Source organism: Colletotrichum fioriniae, assembly GCF_027942845.1.
Source record: "Colletotrichum fioriniae strain IMI 355084 chromosome Unknown scaffold_3, whole genome shotgun sequence".
In the NCBI taxonomy this organism is placed as follows: domain Eukaryota; kingdom Fungi; phylum Ascomycota; class Sordariomycetes; order Glomerellales; family Glomerellaceae; genus Colletotrichum; species Colletotrichum fioriniae.
In genome coordinates, this window is record NW_027076839.1 from 3,700,407 (window position 1) to 3,723,260 (window position 22,854).

General features: G+C 52.1%; 1 protein-coding gene across 1 annotated transcript; it reads left to right on the forward strand.

Moving 5' to 3' along the window:
• Nucleotides 1-21,881: 21,881 nt before the first annotated feature.
• On the forward strand, nucleotides 21,882-22,383 carry RPS1 (40S ribosomal protein eS1; the record flags this gene model as incomplete). The annotated part of the gene is made up of 1 exon (XM_053190445.2): nucleotides 21,882-22,383. A coding segment is annotated over one exon (502 nt), but the record flags the coding sequence as incomplete, so codon positions are not given.
• Between the last annotated feature and the right edge of the window lie 471 nt (nucleotides 22,384-22,854).

Genomic DNA, 22,854 nt, shown 5'->3' on the forward strand with positions numbered 1-22,854 from the left:
GACGACACACTGCGAAGAGCTCGCCAGGCGTACAGGCCTCAAGCACCTCTCGGTTAACCAAGTTGTCAAAGACCGAGAATGCCATGAGGGCTGGGACGACGAGTTCCAGAGTTGGATTGTTGACGAAGACAAGGTTTGTCGTCTTGTAACACTCATCTGTGGGAATTGAAGTTCACCATCGCGAAAATCCTGACACTCGCTATTCCTGTTGCTCAAGTGTTCGCTATACTAATGAATATGGTGTTCAGTTGCTCGATGCCATTGAGGGAGACGTTCAGGAAGGGGGCTACATTATTGACTGGCACGCCTGCGACTTATTTCCCAAAAGTTGGATTGACCTCGTTGTCGTGTTGCGTGTGGATTCGACCACACTCTATGACCGTCTAGCAGCAAGGTAAGGGAGTCTTGTGTGGTCCTATTATGTTCTTCGTCTACTTTTCCCCCTCCCCGTCTCCTCGGTTTCGTTCTTCTCAGATGAGTGGCAGCAAGGTCGTCAGTAAGGATGATGACGAGGGCTAACACGGCCGGGTTGGCTCCATTCAGGAAGTACCCCGAGGCCAAACTCCAGGAGAATCTAGATTCGGAAATCATGGAGGTATTGCTGCAAGAGGCCAGGGAGGCCTTTGATGAGGAGATAGTCGTGGAGCTTACAAGCAACACATCCGACGAAATGGAGACCAACATTTCGAGGGTGGAGGCATGGCTTGAGCACTGGAAGAAGGACCACTCATCATGACGAGGTGGACGAGGACGACCGAGTGGCAAAGGACTAGGGAAAATGACTGTGAGCTCGGACTCGTTGGGAGACTGACTCTGTCACAGGGAGGTGCCAGGGTAAAGAGGCCTTCTTCATCGCGCTACTTGTGGAAGTGCTGACGACGTTACGTGGGAAAACGAGCTGCATAGACATATTCGTACCTAAAAGGCCTTTATACGTTGTATCTATGCAAATTTTCGTTCAGATGCTAGGATCTGTTTCGCAACGATTGTTATGTATGTGCCTAGCACTCGCAAGTTTTTTCCTATGCTCGCGACATCAAATTATCACATATGCAACTAGACGACGTTAGTAAAGTGGATTATGCAACAGGGCGCGATCCCGTTCTTCGGCATCGAAGCAAAGTGTTCGATGTGGGAACGATGACTCTCTTACGTACATAACACGAACAATTGCAGATATACGCCAGATCCATTGTGGAACATCCTCGTCCTCCAAACAGCGCTTCTTCACCGGACCAGATCTTCAGCCTTTCACATCTGCTCGTCATGTCTACGCCGCCGACGGTCAAATTCATCACTGGCAATGCCAATAAGCTGCGGGAGGTCAAGGCCATCCTGGAACCAGCAATCACGGTACAAAGCCACGCTATTGATCTCGAGGAAGTCCAAGGCACAGTTGAGGAAGTCACCCTAGCCAAATGTCGCAAGGCCGCCGAGACTGTGAGTAGCGGCACCCCAGAAACACCCAGAGTGCAGTCCATAGCAAGTTGATTCGTTCCTTCTAATCATCTTCTAGATCCAAGGGCCTGTTCTGGTTGAAGACACTTGCCTCTGCTTTAAGGCTCTCGGTGATCTCCCAGGTCCTTACATGTAGGTTATGTTGGGGCCGACATGCATTCCTGCCTATCCGCCTCGCACTATTCTCGACGACTAACCGTTTCCACTTAGAAAATGGTTCATGGAATCCATCGGCCACCAGGGCCTAAACAATCTACTAGTTGCCTATGAGGATAAATCTGCCGATGCCGTGTGCACATTTGCCTACTCGCCGGGTCCTGAAAGCGAACCTCTCCTCTTCCAGGGACGAACCAGAGTAAGCCGTGAACGTTGTTGTTCGTGCCTAAATTCTTGCCAACATTTTATCTAGGGCAAGATCGTGCCGCCTCGAGGCCCGGTCGACTTTGGTAAGCAGGACGGACTCTGGCACACTGGTGTGTAATCTTCCCGGCGTGTTGTTGCTAACCACGTCAAGGGTGGGATGCCATTTTCGAATACGATGGTCAGACGTAAGTCTATTGTCGAGTGTTGGCAGATATTCGCCTCGCTAATGCGCTACGAAGCTATGCCGAGATGGACAAGGCGGCCAAAAACAAGATCTCTCACCGCGGTCTTGCTCTCGCGAAGCTGAAGGACTGGTTCGCTCAACAGCGAACCGAGTGACCGCCATAGATGAGACGCACACGATCAGGTCTCGTCGGCTTGACGCCTGTTGAACCGTTTACAGACTCAAGAGCTATTGTGCACTGTCGAGGTCACGGCGATTCGGCTATCAAGTCTGCGAAATGGTTAGCCCGGTCCAGGCCGATTTTTGTGCTCAGAACCTACCTCAGGATTTCGAACTCGCGGTATCGTCGGAGGTACTTGGCGCCCCGGCGATATGGCTTGAGCGATTCATCTGCTGATTTATGCTTGAAAGTTTGACCAATAAGTCGGGCAAGCGCGGGTGGATCGCGAAAGACAGGATCAAAGACGAGCAGATTAGCAGGGCCATGCTTTTGTTTCTCGAAGCCAACGATTGTCAATGAATGGCCTGAACACCATAACCTTCTTAGCAGACTGCTTTCTTTCACGTGACATGAGTTAAAGACTTACCGGCATGCTGGAAGTATATAGGCGGAAGTGACGTGCAGGTCACTCTTGAGCCTTGGCGATGCGCTCCCTGCTTGAAGTACTCCTCGACGGCCATCATCAGCTTGGCCTCGGACTTTCCTTGTTCCTGGTCTCTGAACCCCTGGGCAGTGCATCTACCTCAACATCAGCAATTTGCTTGTATGAGTTTCTGTACTTATACACCCACGGTATTTGAAGGCCAACGAAGAGTGCTTGGGCCTAGGAGACCCAGAAGTTAGGCCAAAGTTTCAATGATACTGCAGGTTACTTGCCGTCTTACCTCTGGAGTACCGATATACTTGCGAGTCCCCTTGATGCCGCCGGTTTCAACCCGCCCCTGGGAATTTATACCGAGGTCCCAGGCACTCTCAATGAGTTCCTGGATCTCGAATATAGTAGGCAGCCGGCCCTGAAAATGTTCCATGCCAGGGGCATTGGCGCCAATAATGTAAGAAATCATCATTTGAATATTGCGATAGCCGCAAAACCCTCCTAGATGTCATTGAGCATCAGCTTTTCCTAGTAAATTTTTGAGACTACGGTACCTTCTTTCTTGAGCTTCGATACATGCTGGACGGCTGGGTCGCACAGAAAGGCATATTCGGTGGACTTGCTCTGGCCCAGGAGCTGCTCGAGAACAGAAATCACCCCTACCTGTGTCAGTGTCACCCGACCACGCCGCGACAGGGCACTCACCGTCGCTCTTGACTTCGCCGCCTTTATGAAGAAGAGATACGAGCCAGTCTGGCATCTGCTGTTCATGCGCATATTTTCCCAGTTCTGCTTTCTAAGAAGGATCAGTCGGAATCCTGTGTCAAATAGATTAGGAAGAATTTCTGTACTCCGAGTCGTTTCTCTCCATCCTTGCCTTTCGACTTTGCTGTGAGCGACAGCAGCTTCCCCCATTGCTCAATGTTCGCATTCTGGCCTTCAATAGCGGATTCGCGGTGGCTACTAGAGGCGACGGCGACAGTTGAATAATTGGGTCGCCGAGATTGAATGACGGCTTGGGAATTAGGGTTCTCAGCAACTTGGCGATCTTCTTCCAGGTGAAGGTCCATGTGAAAGTCAATTTCTGCCAAAGGAATGCTTTCACCGCATCCCTCGATTGGACACTCGGCATACTGCTCTTGTGGCGTCCCAGTTGTGTGTGCGGAAGGGTGAGAATTGTCTTCCTCGGGATGGAAAGTCTCCATGTGCTGGGGTGTAGTCAGTAGACTGAGAGAGACAATTGAACAGAGGTTACCAGACTAACCAGCAACATCTCGAGCTCCCCTCCGCCAGCCTTCCCACAAAAGGGACATATCATGTTCTGCTCCATGGTAACAGGCCTCAGCTGACAACGAGGGCAAGGCTAGCCAGGTGGATATCTTATGAAGTCGGAGATGAGTTTTGTACGAGATGAAGTTGGAATGAGACAAGTGGAATGACGGCAATATAAAGAACAGTCCAATGCAACACATACGGACGCTTGCTAGGCCGGTGAATGGGCACTTTGCTTGATCAATCGAGAAAATCCAGTCAAGGCTTGTTTGCCTCAAAGCATTGTTGTATACCTCGTGTTCGACGCTTGATTTGAGATGCTGCACGAATGGGCATAAAGATGATAGATTCCGAGTGCAGGGTTCTCCGAGGGGCCCAAGTGGGAGGCGCTTGTCAATGTGCGAATCCTGGTTTTGCTGCTTTCTATATTCTCACAAGAAAAGGCTGGAAGAGGATGAGTAAGGTATGTGAGGCACGGGAGGAATTAGTAGTAGGTAGCCTGTCGCATTGAGCAGTTCCAGAGGCAGTGAGAGTGACCAGACCGGACGGGACTCCACGAGTTGAGTTCCTAGGTAGCTGATGTAAGGTAGGGGGGTCCACAGGTCCAATTTGCGCGCCCAACCAGCAAATGGACGAGGCACAGTCAGCGCCTGGCTTATAGGAATAATAAGGTGCATAAGACAAGGTAGACCACATCCTCCCACCCAACCTGCCAGTACCACATTGGGTAGTTTGTTAAGTGAGTGAGGTAAGTGATGATGATTGTTATTATTGTTATTGCAAGTAGGTACCATATCCCGATCCGTACGGATACTTCTCTGTTGGCTCTCACCCTGCAATTCGACTCAAACACGCGGCCGCCTAGTACCCACAGCACCCGAAACAGTAGGTTGCTAAGAGGTATGGAATGACCATCAGCCGTCCCTCGGAGGGCATTGCGCTACCCAAGTAATTCACCGCCGTAATTCGATGTCCTTGTGAACTCTCAGCAACCTCAAAAATCGCCATCCGAACCAAACACCTGTGAACCACTGCTACAGTAGCTACCCAGTCACCATCTCAGGATGTCAGCACCAGTCGGGTGCCCTTTTAAGGCCGATTTGGGTCTGCGTATAAGTGTAATTGATGTGGTGGTGGTCTCTATGAACTCCTACATGAGAATGCATTTGCCCCCCTCTGCAGTCTCGCCCGGATTTTGGGCCTTTTCAATCTCGGCAATCAAGATATCAAAGGCCTTTCCGACATTCTCGTTGTATCGTGCGCTTGCCTCCGTCCATCCGCATTGGATCTTCTCTGCTACTCTCTTGCCTTCCTCTGCGCTAACTTGTCGTTGCTCGGGACGGAGATCGCTCTTGTTACCGACGATGACTATAGGGACTGATTCGGTACCCTTTTGTAGTTTCAGTCAGTACTTCGCTCTTGCTTGCTTATTGCGCCATAGGGTGTAGGTACCAAGTGATTCAGAATCTTCTCGCGGATTACTTGTACCATCTCAAAAGATGGTAACGACGACACCGAGTACACTAGCATGTAGCCGTGAATGCCGATAAAGTGTTTCGAGTTCAAGATACTGTATTCATCCTGCAATTTTCCATCCGTTAGTCGAGGCACTTATCCTTTCTCGCGTCTCTGGACCCATGCATAGCGCTTCCAACTTTTTTCTGCTGAATGCAACTCGTCGTCTCGTCTAGTCGTTGCTTAAAGCAACAATCCAGGGATGACGTACCTGTCCTGCTGTATCGACAATTTCTGTCGCAAATTCTTGTCCCTTATAGCGGATGGTTTTGCTGAAGGTGTTCTCGATGGTAGGGTAATAACTATCAACGAAGTGGCCGTCTACGAATTGAACTGCCAATGATGATTTGCCTTGTGAAGTGAGTATGTTAGTCTATGAATGCTGCTTTCCAAAACCAGATATATATCACAATGAATGCAAACGGGGATAGTCTGGCCATGTTGTTATGGGGGAGAGAACGGACCGACGGAGCGACTGCCAACAATGGCCACCTTCCTGTTCTTTGGCGCCGGCATTTATGTGACTGATGAGTAGGAGACGGGCCGAATGAAAGGAAGGTATCGTCGCTAGAGCACTGTGCTGGGGAAGGAAATGCCCGCACTAATGCTGGGTTCGAAAAGCTCGTCGGGAGAGGCTGAAAGAAGGTAGGGTTATAGTAGAGACTTGACAGTTGCTGTAACGCCTCTGCTGTGTAGTGCGGGCACGTAAGATGCTGTCCTTTCTTTTTAGATCGAAGGCGGGTATAACCTCAAGTAATAAATGGCTGCATAAGGTGAGGAGCGAGGGCAAAGTTGTTGTCGAAGCAGGTAGGAAGGATAGAGCAGTCGAAAGCAAAGGATTGGTGTTGCAGCGTAAAGGTGTAGCAAAAAGCGGCGGTAGTAATGGATGTTGATGGAGAGATTGATGGAGGGGGGAATGGAGCGGCGGCATGGCGTATGCAAGTATGGACCCCAGCCGCAGAGAGCGGGATACAACACAGGCACATGCACGTCTTAGGAGCGGGCTTCTGCTACTACTCCGTAGAAGCTAGGACTGGCACATTGCTCTGTGCTCAAGTCACTAGCCTACCATCTCTGGCCTGGGCTTAGCAGTGGGTCCATGCTAAGGCTAAGGGACCTGCTTACCTTGATGAAAAAGGTAGGTCAGGAACCCACGAAGCCCAAGAACCAAGAATTCCCTCTGCGGTATCGTCGCTTAGGTATTCAAGACTGTATAGTCTGCGTTACTATAGCTTGCTTTTTCTCTCTCTCTCTCTCTCCTTTTTTTTCTTCTTTTCTTCTATGAGTTTGTTGTCTCTTGCTTTTATTCATTTCTTCTTTGTACAAGGTAAGAGATATGCCTCCAATGTCCTACACCACATCGTGTCTGGATTCGGAAGACCTCAACATCTTCCTCGGAAGGTTGTACTGTAGAAACCCTCCCAACCTGGTCCCACGGCCTAAGATATCAGATATTCGTACTCTACCTCCCAACACCTATCAGCCTACTAGGTATGTAATTAGTGAGGTGTGCCATGGCTGTGTCCGGTACGGGGGTTGCCTTACAAGGGAAGGGTTCTAATCATGATTGAATTCAGACGCTGCTCTACAACATTTGAGCAATGATTGGTGGTGAGATGAGCTGGATCCAGCTAAACTCAGTCTTGTCCGTCATCCAATCCGGAGGTTATGTGATGAGAATTCTTTTGAAGTACCCAACGATAGTGGACGGAGGCGTCTTGTTCCCCGCAAACCATGCTGCTGGGACACCTGCTTGCCTGCCTATCCACTGGCCTTCGTCGCCGCGCCAGTCTGTCTAAAATGTTGTTTAGACTCCCCAAGCCGGATTGCCACCGTCTGTTCTTCAAAGATAGTGCTGGCAATGGCGGCAATTGTGGCTGAGGATGCCACCTGTTTTGGCATTGTAGCCACTTCCCGACACCTAAATAAATCATCTCCCCCAGTAATTGCCGATTGTGACTCGCTATCGACTAGAGGCTTTATGCCTCTGCCTCAGCTCATTAACAAGGTTTTGCAAGCTTGTCGTCAACTCATCCGTATCCAACTTTTGATGTAAAGCCATAAACTCCTGAATGGAATCGAGCAAGTACTTGGTGCCTCGTCCGTGACTCTTTTCCTCCAACCGCCGGCGTACTTGACTACCCAACGACAAGTAGCCTAACAGTATCGCCAAGTAACCGTGGGCTACGGCAACCGAGGTCTTCTCGACTGAATCAGCCTGTATAACCATGTTAGTCTAGCCATGTCTGTGCCGTCCGCCCTGACCCCTGATTACTCACTGTTCCAGCCGAATCGCGATTCTCCAGGTAGACTTCTATCAGCCTGTCCAAGGTTGAGCCGTCCTGCCCCTGCCACGCATCCACAGACTGCCGGGCTGACAGAGAGTGCTCAGAAGTATTGATCATGACGCCTAGTAGCAGCATGAGTGTCTCGTAGACATCCTTTGAAAAGGCCCCTTTGCGGACAGACTGCTCCAGGAGCTCAAAACCCGCAACGCTGGCCTCTGCTAGCTCGCGGAAAAGATCTCCTCTACTGAAGGCGCTTGCAGCAACGGGGTTGTTGTTCGTTGTGTTTAGTGCCAATTTCAATGCTGTCGACTCGAAGTTGCCAAATTCCTGCAAAGGTCGAGCCATGGCTGTCGTCAGAACATCTGCGAGGATGGGAAGATATCGCTTTGTCCATCGAGGGCCGGCGTCGGACTCCATTGCTGCAATCGAGTAGCCTTCGAGGAGCGAAAGCGCTAGGCCGCCGTCTGTTCCCTCCATCCCATGAGCTCTACAATTTTGCCAGCCTGTCTCGGCGAAGCCAAATAGCTGATCTGTTAAGCTAGAGAGGATGTGTCGTGTCGCTGTACTGTCACCATCCTTGCAGAGTACGGATATGGCTTTCAAAGCAACCGTTCTTGGCGACAGCACGGCGGGGGGAGAGCCCTTCCATAGATCCAGATGTTGTATAGTAGATTTCAGTGCAGAAAGTGATGATTGCGCGTTCCTAGACAAGTTAGATTTCCTTTGCGCTGCAATGCTGACTATATCTTCGTCCAAGTTGAACATTCTCGAAGCCAGTTGCGCAATACCTTCGCTCTGTAGCTGAGGAACGAGATGAGGGACCGAATATGATGTGAATAGAACCAGAACAACAGACAGGAGGATGAAGCCGCTGACAAAGTCTTCTTCCTGTCCGAGAGCGTGAAACAAGGCGTCCTTCGCACCCTGGTCGCGAAATTGACGGACAAACGTCTTGTCCCGCAGCTTACTCGCCAGCTCTAAAAGTGCGTTGCGCCTCGAGCGCGCTGTCTGTGATCTAGGCGGCTGAGGTGTGCCGACTCTGTCGAGCAAATCGGCCATGCTGTCTGCAAAACGGTGATTGGCACCGGCTTGCCTGAGCGCATGGATATCAATGATGCCACCGCCTTTAGCAGAGTCGTCTTCCTCGATCTCCTCTTCTTCAAAAGTAAAGGATGCAAGCTTCGACATTGTTGGGGGCGGACTCAGATCATGCTGGTTGCCGTCAACGCCCATTTGGCTACCTAGGCTGTCTCCCCCCGACTCATCTGTCTTCAGCGTCCTCTGCTCTCCGTACGTCGATCTCAGCTTTCTAGTGCTTGAGAGCACCTTGGGCCGCATCGACGGTTTCGGTGTCATGTCAACAGGCTTTATCGGAGTGGAGGGAGAAGCATCGGTCGCTCCCGTCTTAGAGTGCTGCGAGGAATCCGATATTTCGGAGTCGGAGTCGGAACTGTCTTCAGTTTGCGCCGCTAATTGATCGATGAGACGGATACGCTTCGGCTTGGATGGTATTTTCGGCTTCGTCGCTTGTGGTCTCGTAATCGTGGAGCTTGGCTTTGCGACCACCGGCGCTTCGGAAGGTTGCGAGAATGCCTGTCGTGTCTGCATGCTGGGCTCGATCCTGTGAGGAACCTCAACCTCGGGTTGAGCACGAGGAGCGCTCCTGCGTGGTTCGGCTTGCGTCGGTATCTTGGGTCTATCCACCCCTCGCGGCAGAGGATCCTGTTTGACAGCGCATGAAGAACTAGATGCGCTTGTGCTGAAGGGCGACTTCGCTCGGCGGGTATGAGAGGGCAACCCCGCTGGCGGAGCGATGACAGGTGTTTTGATATCGACCTTGCGATCAGCTTTGGCCATAGGCGCAACAGCCACCTTCCTCTTCTTCGTTTTGTTCGACCCATCTGACTGGATTGCGGGCGCGTCAACAGGTGGCGCAACTTGCCGAGAAAGTGCAAGGCGCAGAGGGTCATCGGATGGTGGGTCGTAAAGATCGTAGAGCTGGTCGGCAGGCGCTGAAGAGTCCTCGGTTGGTTGCGTAGCATTGCCGGCGCGTCGCGAAGCATTTGACAGGTCGAGAAACGCGTGAATAGGTCGTTTTCGCGATGTCTTGCCGTAGGTTGTTGACTTTTTGCGCGGGACGCTCGGCCCGTCCCTGGTAGCCATATTATGTCGTGGCCAACGCAGACAGGCTTATGACAGCCACGGTGTAGGTTTCCACTGAAGTGAGGGATGGTTACTGGCGATGCGCGGTGATTACTCGCAACGACGGGAGAACTCGGCGTGGCGGACGATAGGCGGAACGATGAGTCCGGTAGTCCAGTGATTATTTCGACGGAAGTAGCGACGCAGGCGGCGCTTGTCAAGAAGAGCGTGGGTTGGTTGTTGTTTCTAAATGGACCGGGAAGGGCTATAGCTGAGTGAGGTGAGGTGAGGCGAGGCGCGGAGGCTTGCGGTTGGCCTTAGTCAAGGTAACAGCCGGCAGGCATTGCGGAGGATGAAATGAGTAGAAACGGGGAGACTTTGCAAGACAGCCTTACGCATTCCCAGGAAAAGAGGCACCCGTCAAAGTCGAGTCCCAAAGATGAGAGGTTCTGATGAATGATTTAATTCATTCAGGCGGAATAGCGCTTGAAGCCGCTTGTAGGTAACTGGATAATGGAGAGAAGAAAGGCAAGGTCTGGCGTATCGCGCAGTATCTTACCTTAGGTCCAATGGCAAGGACGGATACGGGTATTGAGTCTGTTTGTCCTCCGCCCGGGCACAAGTCTCCTGCCGTGCTGTGGCTGCCGCGCCGCCCAGCGTCGCTCTCGCCGGACGGGTCTTTTTTGTAATGACCGGACGTAGGCTACCTAGGTACCTGCCTTGAGTCACCTTACCGACCTATGGTACCTACCTTAGGTGGTAGCTTGACGGGACGTAAGGTACTAGTACCACTTGCAATGCACCCAAGGATACCTGCCTCCGTCAAGCATCCCCCGGCCCTGCCTGCCTGCCTTCCAAATGCAAGATGCGCACCCTCGATTGTTGAGTAACTACGCTTAGGTATTGTCATTAAGGTACCTAGGATATGTGCCTGCTCGCGCCAGGTAGTTGATTCGTCTTCGGTACTTAGTTACCTAGGTACCTACATAGGGTAGTGTTCCATGCTTGTTGGCAGTTGGTGGGGGGGAGACCCCGTCAACCCAGGCGTGCCATTGTGCCAGGGCACTGCAGGTAAGGGGGCAAAGGTGTAGGTACGAATGAATTGGATCAGTTATAACCCCTCACATCACAAACCACCTCAGCCCCGCACGACCCTTATCATCGCTGGTTATTGTGAGCTACCTTAGGTACCTATGGCGCATCAGATTGAGCAGCTCCAGTGCCTTGAGGTGCCTTGACACATACCTTACCTTGACAGAAGCATGGTAAGGTACTGGCTAGATCAGTATTTTCCATGTTTATGGTTACCTGCCTATTATCACTTACCCACAAGTCGGGACGCTTTTGTTTTCTCGTAGGGCCATTTCGCTTCGTTACCTTCCTCGACACGAGGCATACCTAGGCAAGCTACCCTACCTTGCCTTAAGGTGGTTATCTGACCTGAGCAACGGGGGACGGCGAGCTCCATTGTGTCTCCTGGCACACTCGATCCGTTCACCCCGTTTAACCCTTTTGGCTTCCCGCGAAGACCTGGCCCAAAGGTACTTTATATCGATCCATTGGAGGCTTTCCTGGCCCGCTGCCCTATTTTCATCTTCCTACCTCAAGGTAGTGTCTGGATTTTTCGACCCCCAAAGCCCGTCTTACTTACCTCCTCCTACTACCCTCAAGATCAAAGCCAAGCCGTCCTTGGACAAAATCATTGCAAACCCCTCCCACCTCGTCCGGTACCGGTACCTCACTTGCATTTCTCCTTGCCATACTCCCGCCAGCCTTTCGCTCAAGTAAATCTTGATCAAACACCGCAGCCACTTTTCTTCAGAAATGGCAAGTCAAGAATCAAAGTCCGGCAGCGGTAGCGGACCTACTCAATGTGTCGGTCCGTTGTATCGTTCAGAAAGTCAGAAGCCCACGGCCACTGTCTCGACTGAAATCAAGTTAGACAACGTCGTGGTCTTGTCCCAAACGCCTCAACTTATTGCCCTTCTCACGTAAGCTTCCTAGTATTCTTCCTACCTTTCGTAGCACCCGGTAGACTATGATGAATCACCGGCCCTACGCGGAGACATAACTAAAGAAACGACTCTTCGAGTGGTACCGTTGGCTTACTGATCTCCGGCAGCATCATCCGAGACAAGAACACGGAGCGCGGTGACTTCATTTTCTACTCCAACCGCATCATTCGCCTGCTCGTGGAGGAAGGTCTGAACCATTTGCCTACCGTTGAACATGACGTGACAACACCCATTGGTCGGACTTACTCTGGCCTTATGTTCCAAGGCAAGATTTGCGGCGTATCCATCATGCGTGCCGGCGAGGCCATGGAGCAAGGTTTACGCGACTGCTGCCGCTCTGTCAGAATCGGCAAGATTTTGATCCAGCGCGATGAGGAGACAGCTCAGCCAAAGCTATTCTACGACAAGCTGCCGGAGGATATCGCCCAGCGCTGGGTCCTCCTTCTGGATCCCATGTTTGCCACTGGTGGTTCGGCCATCATGGCAGTCCAGGTCCTCAAGGCTCGCGGTGTTCCCGAGGACCGCATTCTGTTCCTGAACCTCATTGCGAGCCCTGAGGGTATCAAGAATTTTACCGCAAAGTTTCCCAAATTGAGAGTTGTCACGGCATTTGTTGACCAGGTATGTACAAGCCGGCCCCAGTCCACTTCGGATCACAGAGTCTAATAATCGTTTTGCTCTAGGGTCTGGACGAAAAGAAGTAAGTTCGCATCCTGCGATGTAAAGGAGCCTCTGTCATACTAATGGGCTATCGTAGCTACATCATCCCCGGCCTCGGCGATTTTGGGGACAGGTTCTACACTGTTTGAGTGTGGCCGTACGTCCTAAAAGCCAACTTCACATGGCGTTGGTCGCCGGCTTGGGTTTCTTCTGCGCTGCTGTCCTCGCCCGCGTGTGTAGTAGACCCTAGGCTGCAATCATTGACAATGCACCTCCTCATGTACGTTCAAGAGGTTGCTAGCTCATCTAGTATTCATCATCATCCATATCGATGCCCTCGCCCCCGTATCTCCTGTCGTCGTCGTCATCGTCTACTGGCCGGCTCGGGGGAGCGCGCCGAGCGCTCGAGGTCTTGTGATTGCTTCCGCCGACGGGTCCTGCTTCCTTGGCAACAGCATCTGCGGACATGTGTCAAATGCATACTCTCAAGGCGATTATAACAGCGATTAAGGTATTGAAGAATGGACTTACCTGCAGCGTCCACCCACTCTCCGTAAACGTCCACGGCGGCCGAGAGGTCTAACAGGGGTTTAGTAGTTGGGAAGGGGGAGACAAATGCAGTTGCAAGAATAGAGCCTCACAATTGATACTACACTGGAACATCTGGCCGCATACTCTGCAGTCCAACGAACCAACACCCGCTTTCTTATCCAGCTTTACAGAGACGGAGTCTTCGTGGTTGCAGAAGAGACATGTGAACTTGGAGGGGAGAACCTCTCTCTGCGATTTGGCGTCAGTGACTGCGTCGCCCGCATACCAGCAACCTGCACCGGCCCGCAGGTGAAGGAAGCAAACGAACCTTCTTCGGGCCTTGAGGTTTGCTCGAACTTTTGCGCTTCCCCATGGTGCTGAGTGACGATGAATGATATGCGCGACCGGCGCGTAGAATGTAGAAGGGGCAAAGATGGAGCGAAAGAGTGTGTCGGCGAATAGACACTTACACAATTCGTCGTTGTGCGCGTTCGTGTGCGGTTGCAAGCGCAGAGTACGTCGCGGGCTTGAACAGGCGTGGAAGAAAAAGCAATAAGATTGAGAGTTTGAGAGAGATGGCTCAGGGACGGGTGGTGAATGAAGCCAAGAACCCAGCAAATGCGACGGGTACGACGGTGGAATGCGCGACGGCGACTTTCAGATAGCGGAGGCTGCTTCCCAAATCTATTTTGCGGGTGGACAGCCTTTGGCCGAGGCGGCGTGGGCGCAAGGTGCACTGGTGCCGCAGGTTTAACCCCAGTCACGGTGGACCAGAAAGCTCTTCTGGCGCAGACGTAATACTCTGTGTCTTAGCTGAAGGGACCGTACCTTACCTCACGCGCTTACCTAACAAGGCATCTGGATACTTGAGGTACACAGAAGCACGAAGGTCTGTATACCTACCTATGTAAATGAACCATGGGTTGAATCAAGCCCGAAAGGTAGACCACCTTACCTACCTTAGACCCTTACCTAAATTCCTTTACCAGCCCAAGGCAGGCAGAGTCCCGGAAGGTTCCTTACCTTACCTTACCTTACCTTTCACCAGGTACCTTACCTTATCGGAGGCTGACAGCGGGGTCACTGAGGTGCCCTGTACGCACCTTCAGTATTAATTGATAAGCACCGTAAGGTAACCTGGAAGGCATCGCACCCCGCTCTAACATTACCTAAGGTAAGGTAGATATCTACCTTAGGGACCTGACGTAGGTACTACCTTATCCGTATATCATATATCTACCTACCGTACCTAAGGTAAGGTACCTTAGGTAAGTATCCAGGAACGATATCGGAGTCCGGCACTTGATGCACAAGCTAAGAGCGGCTCATACTTGTTCCATTTGTCACCTGCACAATTGTTAGATTCAAACAAACACCTCATGCATCGCATTTAACATGAAGTGTTTTAAGCTACATGACGACCCGTTATTATTGTGAATAGGTAAAGTACGTAAGACACCTCATATCCTCGATCTACGTTGGCGAGTGAGGGGTCGTGGGAGGGCGTACATTGAGGTAAAGCACTCAAAACTTCAACTCATGCAATCACTGCCTTCAACATCGTACCTGTCTCATGACAGTGCCCTTTATGAGGTAGTCTTAGGTGGTTGCTCGCCTTAGACGCCTTTGTGCTTCCTTGACGTAGGTTAAGGTAAGGTAAGATACTGCTAGGTCCGTCGGTCGCCTTATCTATCTTGGGCGCTCGAAGCCGCATCGAGTTCTCTCCCCCTCCTCCACCGAGTCCTTGTCTGTCCTGGGTGATTGGGAAGGTCGCGGACGGCCCCGCAACCCGACAACTGAGGTGGACGCCGCCGCCGCATCACCACAGATCCACACGCCCAAGCGTCCCCATCGTGGATCTCCCCACAAGCAATGATGCTTATCACTAGCAACGCTGAGCACAGAGTTTACCTAGATAGATACCTTACCTAGGTACTACGCAGCAGAACTTCACGTCTTCAACTTAAGGTAAGATAAGGTGGACGACTACTCCGTTCCCAACACTGCACTGTATGTCATGCGCTCGTACTTGCCCCTCGTTCATGATTCGTTATGTAAGCGTATCCTGTTAGGTTGGTTGGCGGGGGAGGGTGCAAGTGCCCGCATGCCTAACAGTACTTCCTTCAGGTGAGGTACCTAAGGAAAGTAAGGTATCCGTAGAAAGCACCCCAACCCCCGTCCCCAGCCCGAACTAAAGTAGATGGGACTTGACGTCTGTGAGACTCGAAAGCCCATGTACCGCATCACCTGCTACCCACGGATAAGAAGAGTCGGGCACGGTAGTGGGTACTTGCCCCTCCCCGTCCGGCCAGCTCAATGTTCACGCGCGGCGCCTTCCGATGGGGTCACGAGATCGTCCTCGGGGCGTCGACCGTCTCTCCTTCATGCATCTCTATCTTCTCTCATGCTGTTTACTACATAGCCCTCACTGCTGTCTTCGATATAGTCATCCTCATCGTCCCTCATCCTTGGCTCTCCAGTGGACCAGCCATCGGTGGTCACCGACTTGTCATTGCATGCCTTGCCTCTCAAGAGATAGCTGTCCCCATCTCTCCTTACCTTACACAGTATACTCTAGCTTTGTCTTACTCAGGCTCGCCTCCTATTAAACTTCATTTCGTCCAGCTTCCTTTCCACGTCTCCCGTCTCTTTATCCCCTCCTCCTCCTCCTTCTCCTCCCACTTCTACCTAGGGTCCATCTCAATTCTCCGTCTCTCTTGCTCAATCTTCCCTCGTGAAGCATCATAGCAGTCTGTTTACGGTCTCTTACACTCCAACACAGCGCATCTTTGAAAGACGCGGGCGACCTCCTCACAGGACTTCCTCTCTCTGGGTCTTCTGCCGTTGTAGTGTGACAGCTAGAAATTGATCGTCATGAGCCACCCTACCGTTGACGACGGCTCGTTGGCCGAAGTCATAAGTTCCTTGAAATCCATCCAGCAGACTCAGTCTGACCTTGTGGCTGCCGTCGACTTGCTGAGCCAACGATACCAACAGCTGCCTGTTGATCCTGATGCCGCCACACTCGGTCCAAATTCATCTCTCGGCGAGGTCCCTGAAAGAACTCGAACCCCCGAGCCTTCCGATACCGTTGGTGATTCTGCCAAGAGCTCTTCGTCCGATTTGGCCTTGCAGGCCCCAGCTGTGCCCTCGTCACCCAGCCAGCGATCCGGCCTCACCTCCCGCATCATTCTAACGTACGTTTTCAGCTGTTGTGCTGCACCGCCTGCTACCTATCACCATGGCAGGTCTCTTTCTGACTGATGTTCTCATTCCAGGACTTATCCAAAGCAGATCGGCATCAACCCTCTCCCCATGAACTGGGGCGAATCGGACCCCCATCGTCGTGGCCCAGTTGTTGTTTCTCGTTCATCGACCACCATTGGGAGACGTAACGGTCCGTAGGCCCAGCCCCCTTACTTACGCATGAAAAGCAAAAATCAGCTGACAATTTTGTCTAATTTCAAGCTGTCGGAGGTTAGTACTTACCTTGACCTGTCTGCTGAGTTGTCTTGAACTGACATGTGTTTTCAGCCCAGTGAGTGACCCATCCATGGACTACCCTTCGGCCATCTCGAAGGGAAGAATATGAACTGTTGCGGGACAGAACAGCTAATAGTAGACTCGCAGCGGTGGTTCTTACTCCATCTACTATGCCCTGGCTGTTGCCAGCAAACAACTTAATCTCGAGCATAGGTGAGCCGTTTTACCGCCAAAGCCAGCACATGGACTCATTGACTCTAGACCCGACTTCACCAACACGGAGCCGGCTGCTAAGATTGGCCCCTTCCCTCAATGGGGAGATCCCAAGAAGATTGTCGCTATGGATCCCTGGGGCCATCTGTCTCCCTGGCTCTTCAAGGACACTATCGAGAAGCATAACGGTGAGTAGATACACTTAAGCTTGCACCTTCTCCAGCATGAGATCTTGGACTGAATCGCGATAGTCGACATTCGCCCAACCATCGCCATCACTAAGGCACACATGAAGGTACCATTTCGCCTGCTGCAGTGATATTACGTCATCTGACAATGTTTAGCTTCCCGAACTGGCGGAGAGCGTCAAAAGCGGAAGACTGTAAGTGAAGCCTTGATCAGGAAACGGTGGGGGTCGTTATAGGGGCTAACTGGCTAGTGTTCCTGACGGCAAAGTCTGCTTGAACGAGCTTGGAGAGCTGGCCGTAACCAAGTTCGCCGTCGAGCCGGTATGTCAGCTTCCCAGCTATTGATTTAGAATGTTTGCTGACGCTTCTCGCGCAGGTTTGGTATCTCCCCGGCGTAGCTGAAAGATTCGGCATTGGTTCGTCAGGCTATAACTTTCTGGGAACCTATCAGCAGCTAATTGCAAACAGACGAGGGGGCCTTGCGGAGGTCTCTTTTCGAACACACTGGTGGCAGCTACCCCGAGGTTGATGGCCCCAGTTACCTCACAGATACGCGCGCTGACCATTTGTCATAGTTGATCACCCGCAACGACATTAAAGTGTTTCTGCCCCCCATAGGTAACAGCACCCAGGCTTTGAGCAAGAGGATGAACTTACAATGTGTATCGTGTAGGTGGTCTGACAGTATACTGTTTCGGCGACCCGTCCAAGATGTCCGACGAGTCAGTGCGACTGGCATTGCGTATCCACGATGAGGTTTGTCTTCTCACTGCCACGGGGGGTTTTGCAATTAACAGTGACCAAGTGCAATGGCAGCGACGTGTTCGGATCCGATATCTGCACATGCCGCCCTTATCTCATATTCGGTATCGAAGAGGCAGTCAAGGAGGCGCAGAATGGCGGCAGTGGTGTCGTTATTTACTTCCGGAAAGAGGGTAGAGCCCTCGGTGAAGTTACCAAGGTGAGCAATGCCGAATTCCAAGATTGATTGAGCATGTGTTGATGACAGTTGCATAGTATCGTACGTATCTCGTCGCTCGTTCGGCATCCGTTTCTAGCTCGTGTGAACGTTACACGCGGGCGACCGACGTTGCACGTTTCATGACAGGCTGCTAACTGACCGCGAAGTCGTGTACAACGCTCGTAAGCGGGGCGAAGACCGAGCATCGGACTACTTCAAGAGAACAGAGAACATTGCTGGAGTGAAGGACATGCGTTTCCAGGCACTCATGCCCGATATCCTGCACTGGCTCGGAATCCGCAAGATTGACAGAATGCTGAGCATGAGCAAGTCAGTAGCTCCTCCTTATCCAAGATACTATGACGCTAACGTGAACCACAACAGCATGAAACACGATGCCATTGTAGGACAAGGGTAATGACGATTTTATTGCGTGGCGGTATCCTAGGTTTTGCTAACAATTCCTCTAGAATCCCCATTCACGAGCGTGTTGAGCTCCCCGAGGAGTGGATTCCCGCAGATTCTCGTGTCGAGATCGATGCAAAGATCACTGCAGGTATGCAAGTGAGAAGGGGAGCGTGGCCCGCTGTCAGTGACTGATGAGCTGTTATAGGTTACTTCACCGCCGGAAAGCGCATGACAGAAGAAGAGCTGAGAGCTGTGCAGGGCAGGATGTGGGAAGAGTAAGTCTCCCTGCTTTCCCCGGGTTGCGGGCATCGTGTATGGCTGACAAAATCCTTTCTTACTTCACAGTCTCGACCATTAGCTCCTGCGGAGATGGTATTCGCCAGGAGGAGGGGCAAGCAAAGGCATCATCGCCAGCTTCAGGGGATGACGCACATTGTTGTGATACTTAGTCTAAATGATGGATGAAAAGGCATTGGTGAGAACCGATGAAGCTCCTGTACAAGATGGTGCAGTATTAGCCTCTCCGTGGAACACCTGCACCACTGCCGACAGCAGTGGCTTGATGGAACATGCGGTATAACCTGTATGCGGTATGCCTACCACATGCCAGTCTTGGACCGGTAGATGAGAGCCAGGCGAGGAGTGGATATCTGGAGCGATAGCACCTTGGCCAGCTGGTAATATCTGAAGCCAAACCGCATGTATCCAGACAGAAGCAACGCTTATTGTCAGGAACCAACCCCGCGCCCATTGAGATAGCTTGCCTGCGTTGAATTGACTTGTCTAGCAACAATGCAAGGGTAACCGAACCAGCTGTAACATATGTAATGATTGCACAGAGCCGCGAGATTCTACCAGTGTCCAGAGACGACGATCGGCCGTGATTGTCGCACTACACGGCTGCGAAGAAACCAGGCTGGGGTATGGATAGGCCCGACCTCGACTGTGGGCTGACCGGGGGTGTTGCGATGCATAATCCTGTGGTGTGCGGAAATACTACCATGACTACTTACATTTCAACTTACGGTTGTGCAGTATAAGGTACCGAGTACACCGGCTCGAGCAGCATATTACGTCCTTGACCGGTCTGGGAATGCCATGGCCATGGGCGGCCTTGATTGGATTTGATTGAGCGGGACCTCACGGGAAATGGTCGAAGAAGCGGTTGGCAACCCCACAATGGCTGCAGGCGTGACGCCGGCCATGCATGGCCTTTGCGTATAAATGCCCAAACAGATGCTCACCGACCCATACAATACCAGACACATATTTGGGAGCCGGTTCCCCATCAGGCACCGGCCATGTGGTCCAATGATGGGACGCTGGTACTGTCAGCGGAAAACCGTCGACCGGGCTCGCCCGTCCCCAAGGAACCGACATTCCCGCCGAGTAGCCGGAGGTGATGGCTTGTTGTTAACGCGCACGACGCCCACTTGACGAGGGGCGCAACATAGCAATCATGGTTCCTTGTCATCCCAGAGCTATTGCATTGTTGCAAATTCGATCGCCGTTCTGCCATTATCGGTCTCATCCAAACCTATACCAGGATATTTGTTCGACGTGATGGCCACCATCTCCCGGGACCTTCGAGACACGGACGGTATGCGGAGGAGAGAGGCATCACCTCGGCCGGATCGTCGACGTCGGCCAAGGCTCCTAAGAGCCAGCGCGACGGAACCTACCATCACAACAACATCCAACGCCAGCCGTGGCGCCATTTCAAGCCCGCAATCGTCGCAAAGGGCCACCGAACTCCTCAGCCGCGTTGCCGTATGTTCAGGCCACGCTCCCGAATACTCACCGACGTCGGTGGCAGCTCCCCATATGGCGTCACTCAGCGCTGAAGACATGACCATGCCAACTACAAATCGAGTCCAAGGCCATCGAGAACACCTATCTTGTTCGTAGACTGCCACGATACTAGCATCCGACGATCAAATTACTGATACCAGTGTGGCCAGACTCGAACGGCTATTTCAGCTTTCCCAACTTTGATGCTTGGGATGGTGAACGGCGCGGTGATGACAAGGAAGAGGACGTATAAAACGGAGAATTATCGTGATGAGTCGACACGGAGGAGCTTCCCTGAGGGGATACAACGCTGTAATTGGGAGTTTCGGCACATTATAAGCGTTCTGTGTAAATGCAGAACAAGGCGAAGAAACAGAAGACACCGGCCTAGAGATGTCTTACTCCCGGCTGGTATTTGACGAAGGAGAGACAGGGCGAGGAAATGAGGAAGAGGCCGGACAACGGTACGGAATGGTCGAACTGAGAGCATCGACGTTGATGAGACTCGGATATGGTTCTTTTTAGCGCCAGGGCGTTGATTTTGTGGGTTCGGAATCGGTTGAGGAGTTGCGCATCTTTCCTATGAGAGACGCGAAAGGCGTGTCGTTCGTTCAATGGCGTTGTGGGATCTTGGAGGAGCTTTCTAAGGTTATTCTGGGTGTGATACCCGTACGCATGCGCTACCGAACAAAAGATAAAAGGGTACATAGGTGCACACGGGTGGTGAGAATGTAAGAGCAAAGTAAATATACACTACCTCCCTCATGTTGTCGTGCTTGTTCACGGACAGAAGAACTGAATGGATGTACGCAGTAAATCTCGGTAAGGCGGGAGACCCGTTCACCGATCACCACGATGTGGAGGCACAGGGCATCGCGCCCACCTTGCTCCAAAGGCGGGGCATACTTCCAACAGTGGTTTCCTCAATGCCTTCCATCTTGACTAGGGGCCGGAGCATTGTGATGACATGTCACTGGCTAAAGTGGCCTTGAAAAGTCAACCAATGGGAGGCATTGGCTGGAAAATTGCAGAGACACTGACGTCTCAGGAGTGGAACTCTTGGGGCTGGCTTCAGCGCCAGAGAATTATGAAAAAATGGATATCACGTGATCTACAGTGCTAGATATGGAATCGATAGCTGATTACTGTGCTACTTGCTGACGGGACCAACACGGTGCTTGCCCTGGTGTGGTCGGGGCAGGGGCAGGCACAGTGCCCCATGCTGGAAAAAAAACCCGGCTTACATAATTCGAACGGGGCACACTCGCTAAGAATTTCGAGCCACACATTCTCGCATCTTGAATTTTATCACCAGCGAAAACACCACCCCTCCAAACCTTTCAACTACTCAACGTTCATCCGCCAGACAATTAACAGCCGCCCAAAATGGCTGTGGGAAAGTGAGAACCACCACCTCTGGAAGAATTGAGCACGATATGCTACCAGCCGCAATCGTTGTCTCGCAGGCGCAGACCGTCAACAGCAGCTAACCAGTGATTCCCTCGCAGGAACAAGAGATTGTCCAAGGGCAAGAAGGGTCTCAAGAAGAAGACCGTGGACCCCTTCTCCCGCAAGGACTGGTACCAGATCAAGGTATGTGCTTGCCCGCTGTGCAAAATAGGTTTCGATGCTATGCTTGCAGTTTGCTGACTTTTTTTTCTCATACAGGCCCCCGCGCCTTTCAACGTTCGCGAGTGAGTTCTCTCCAAACCCGACGTGGATCACGATTCGAGATTCAGCCATTTTCGACAGCCGAGCGCGAGAAGAGATTGAGCTACCGGACACATGGGTGCTGACTGCGCGTGTCTTTTAGTGTCGGCAAGACCCTGGTCAACAGAACCACCGGTCTCAAGAACGCCAACGACGCCTTGAAGGGCCGCATTCTCGAGGTCTCTCTGGCTGATCTCCAGAAGGATGAGGACCACGCTTTCCGTAAGGTTAAGCTCCGTGTCGACGAGGTCCAGGGCAAGAACTGCCTGACCAACTTCCACGGCCTCGACTTCACCTCCGACAAGCTCCGCTCCCTCGTCCGCAAGTGGCAGACTCTCATTGAGGCCAACGTCACCGTCAAGACCACCGACGACTACCTCCTCCGCCTCTTCGCCATTGCTTTCACCAAGCGCCGCCCCAACCAGATCAAGAAGACCACATACGCTGCCTCTTCGCAAATCCGTGCCATTCGCCGCAAGATGACTGAGATCATCCAGCGCGAGGCCTCTACCTGCACTCTCACCCAGCTGACCTCCAAGCTCATCCCCGAGGTCATTGGCCGTGAGATTGAGAAGTCTACCCAGGGCATTTACCCCCTGCAGAACGTAAGCACTCTTGCCTCTCGTGTCGCTGGCGCAGTGACCATAGGGTACTAACAAACCATCTCAGGTCCACATCCGCAAGGTCAAGCTCCTCAAGCAGCCCAAGTTCGATCTCGGTGCCCTGATGGGTCTCCACGGCGAGTCTGGCACCGACGACCAGGGACAGAAGGTTGAGCGGGAGTTCAAGGAGCGCGTTCTTGAGGAGGTTTAAAGGAATCAGGCCCTGCATGATGGATGCTCCGGCAGAAGGGGACTCTGGCTCTACCAGCCGGGAAACAAATCCGGCATTGTTTTAGGTCGTTGCACATGGCGTAGCATATAAGGCGGCTGCGGGTCTAGGGTACCTCAAAATGGTAAATGGTCAATTCTTTAAAGACACTCTACAATATGTACGCAGCCTGGCTGCGACTTGTCTAGCACGGGTTGGGAAATGCGAGGCTGCTCCCCTTGATTGGGATTTTCGCGCTCCAGCTC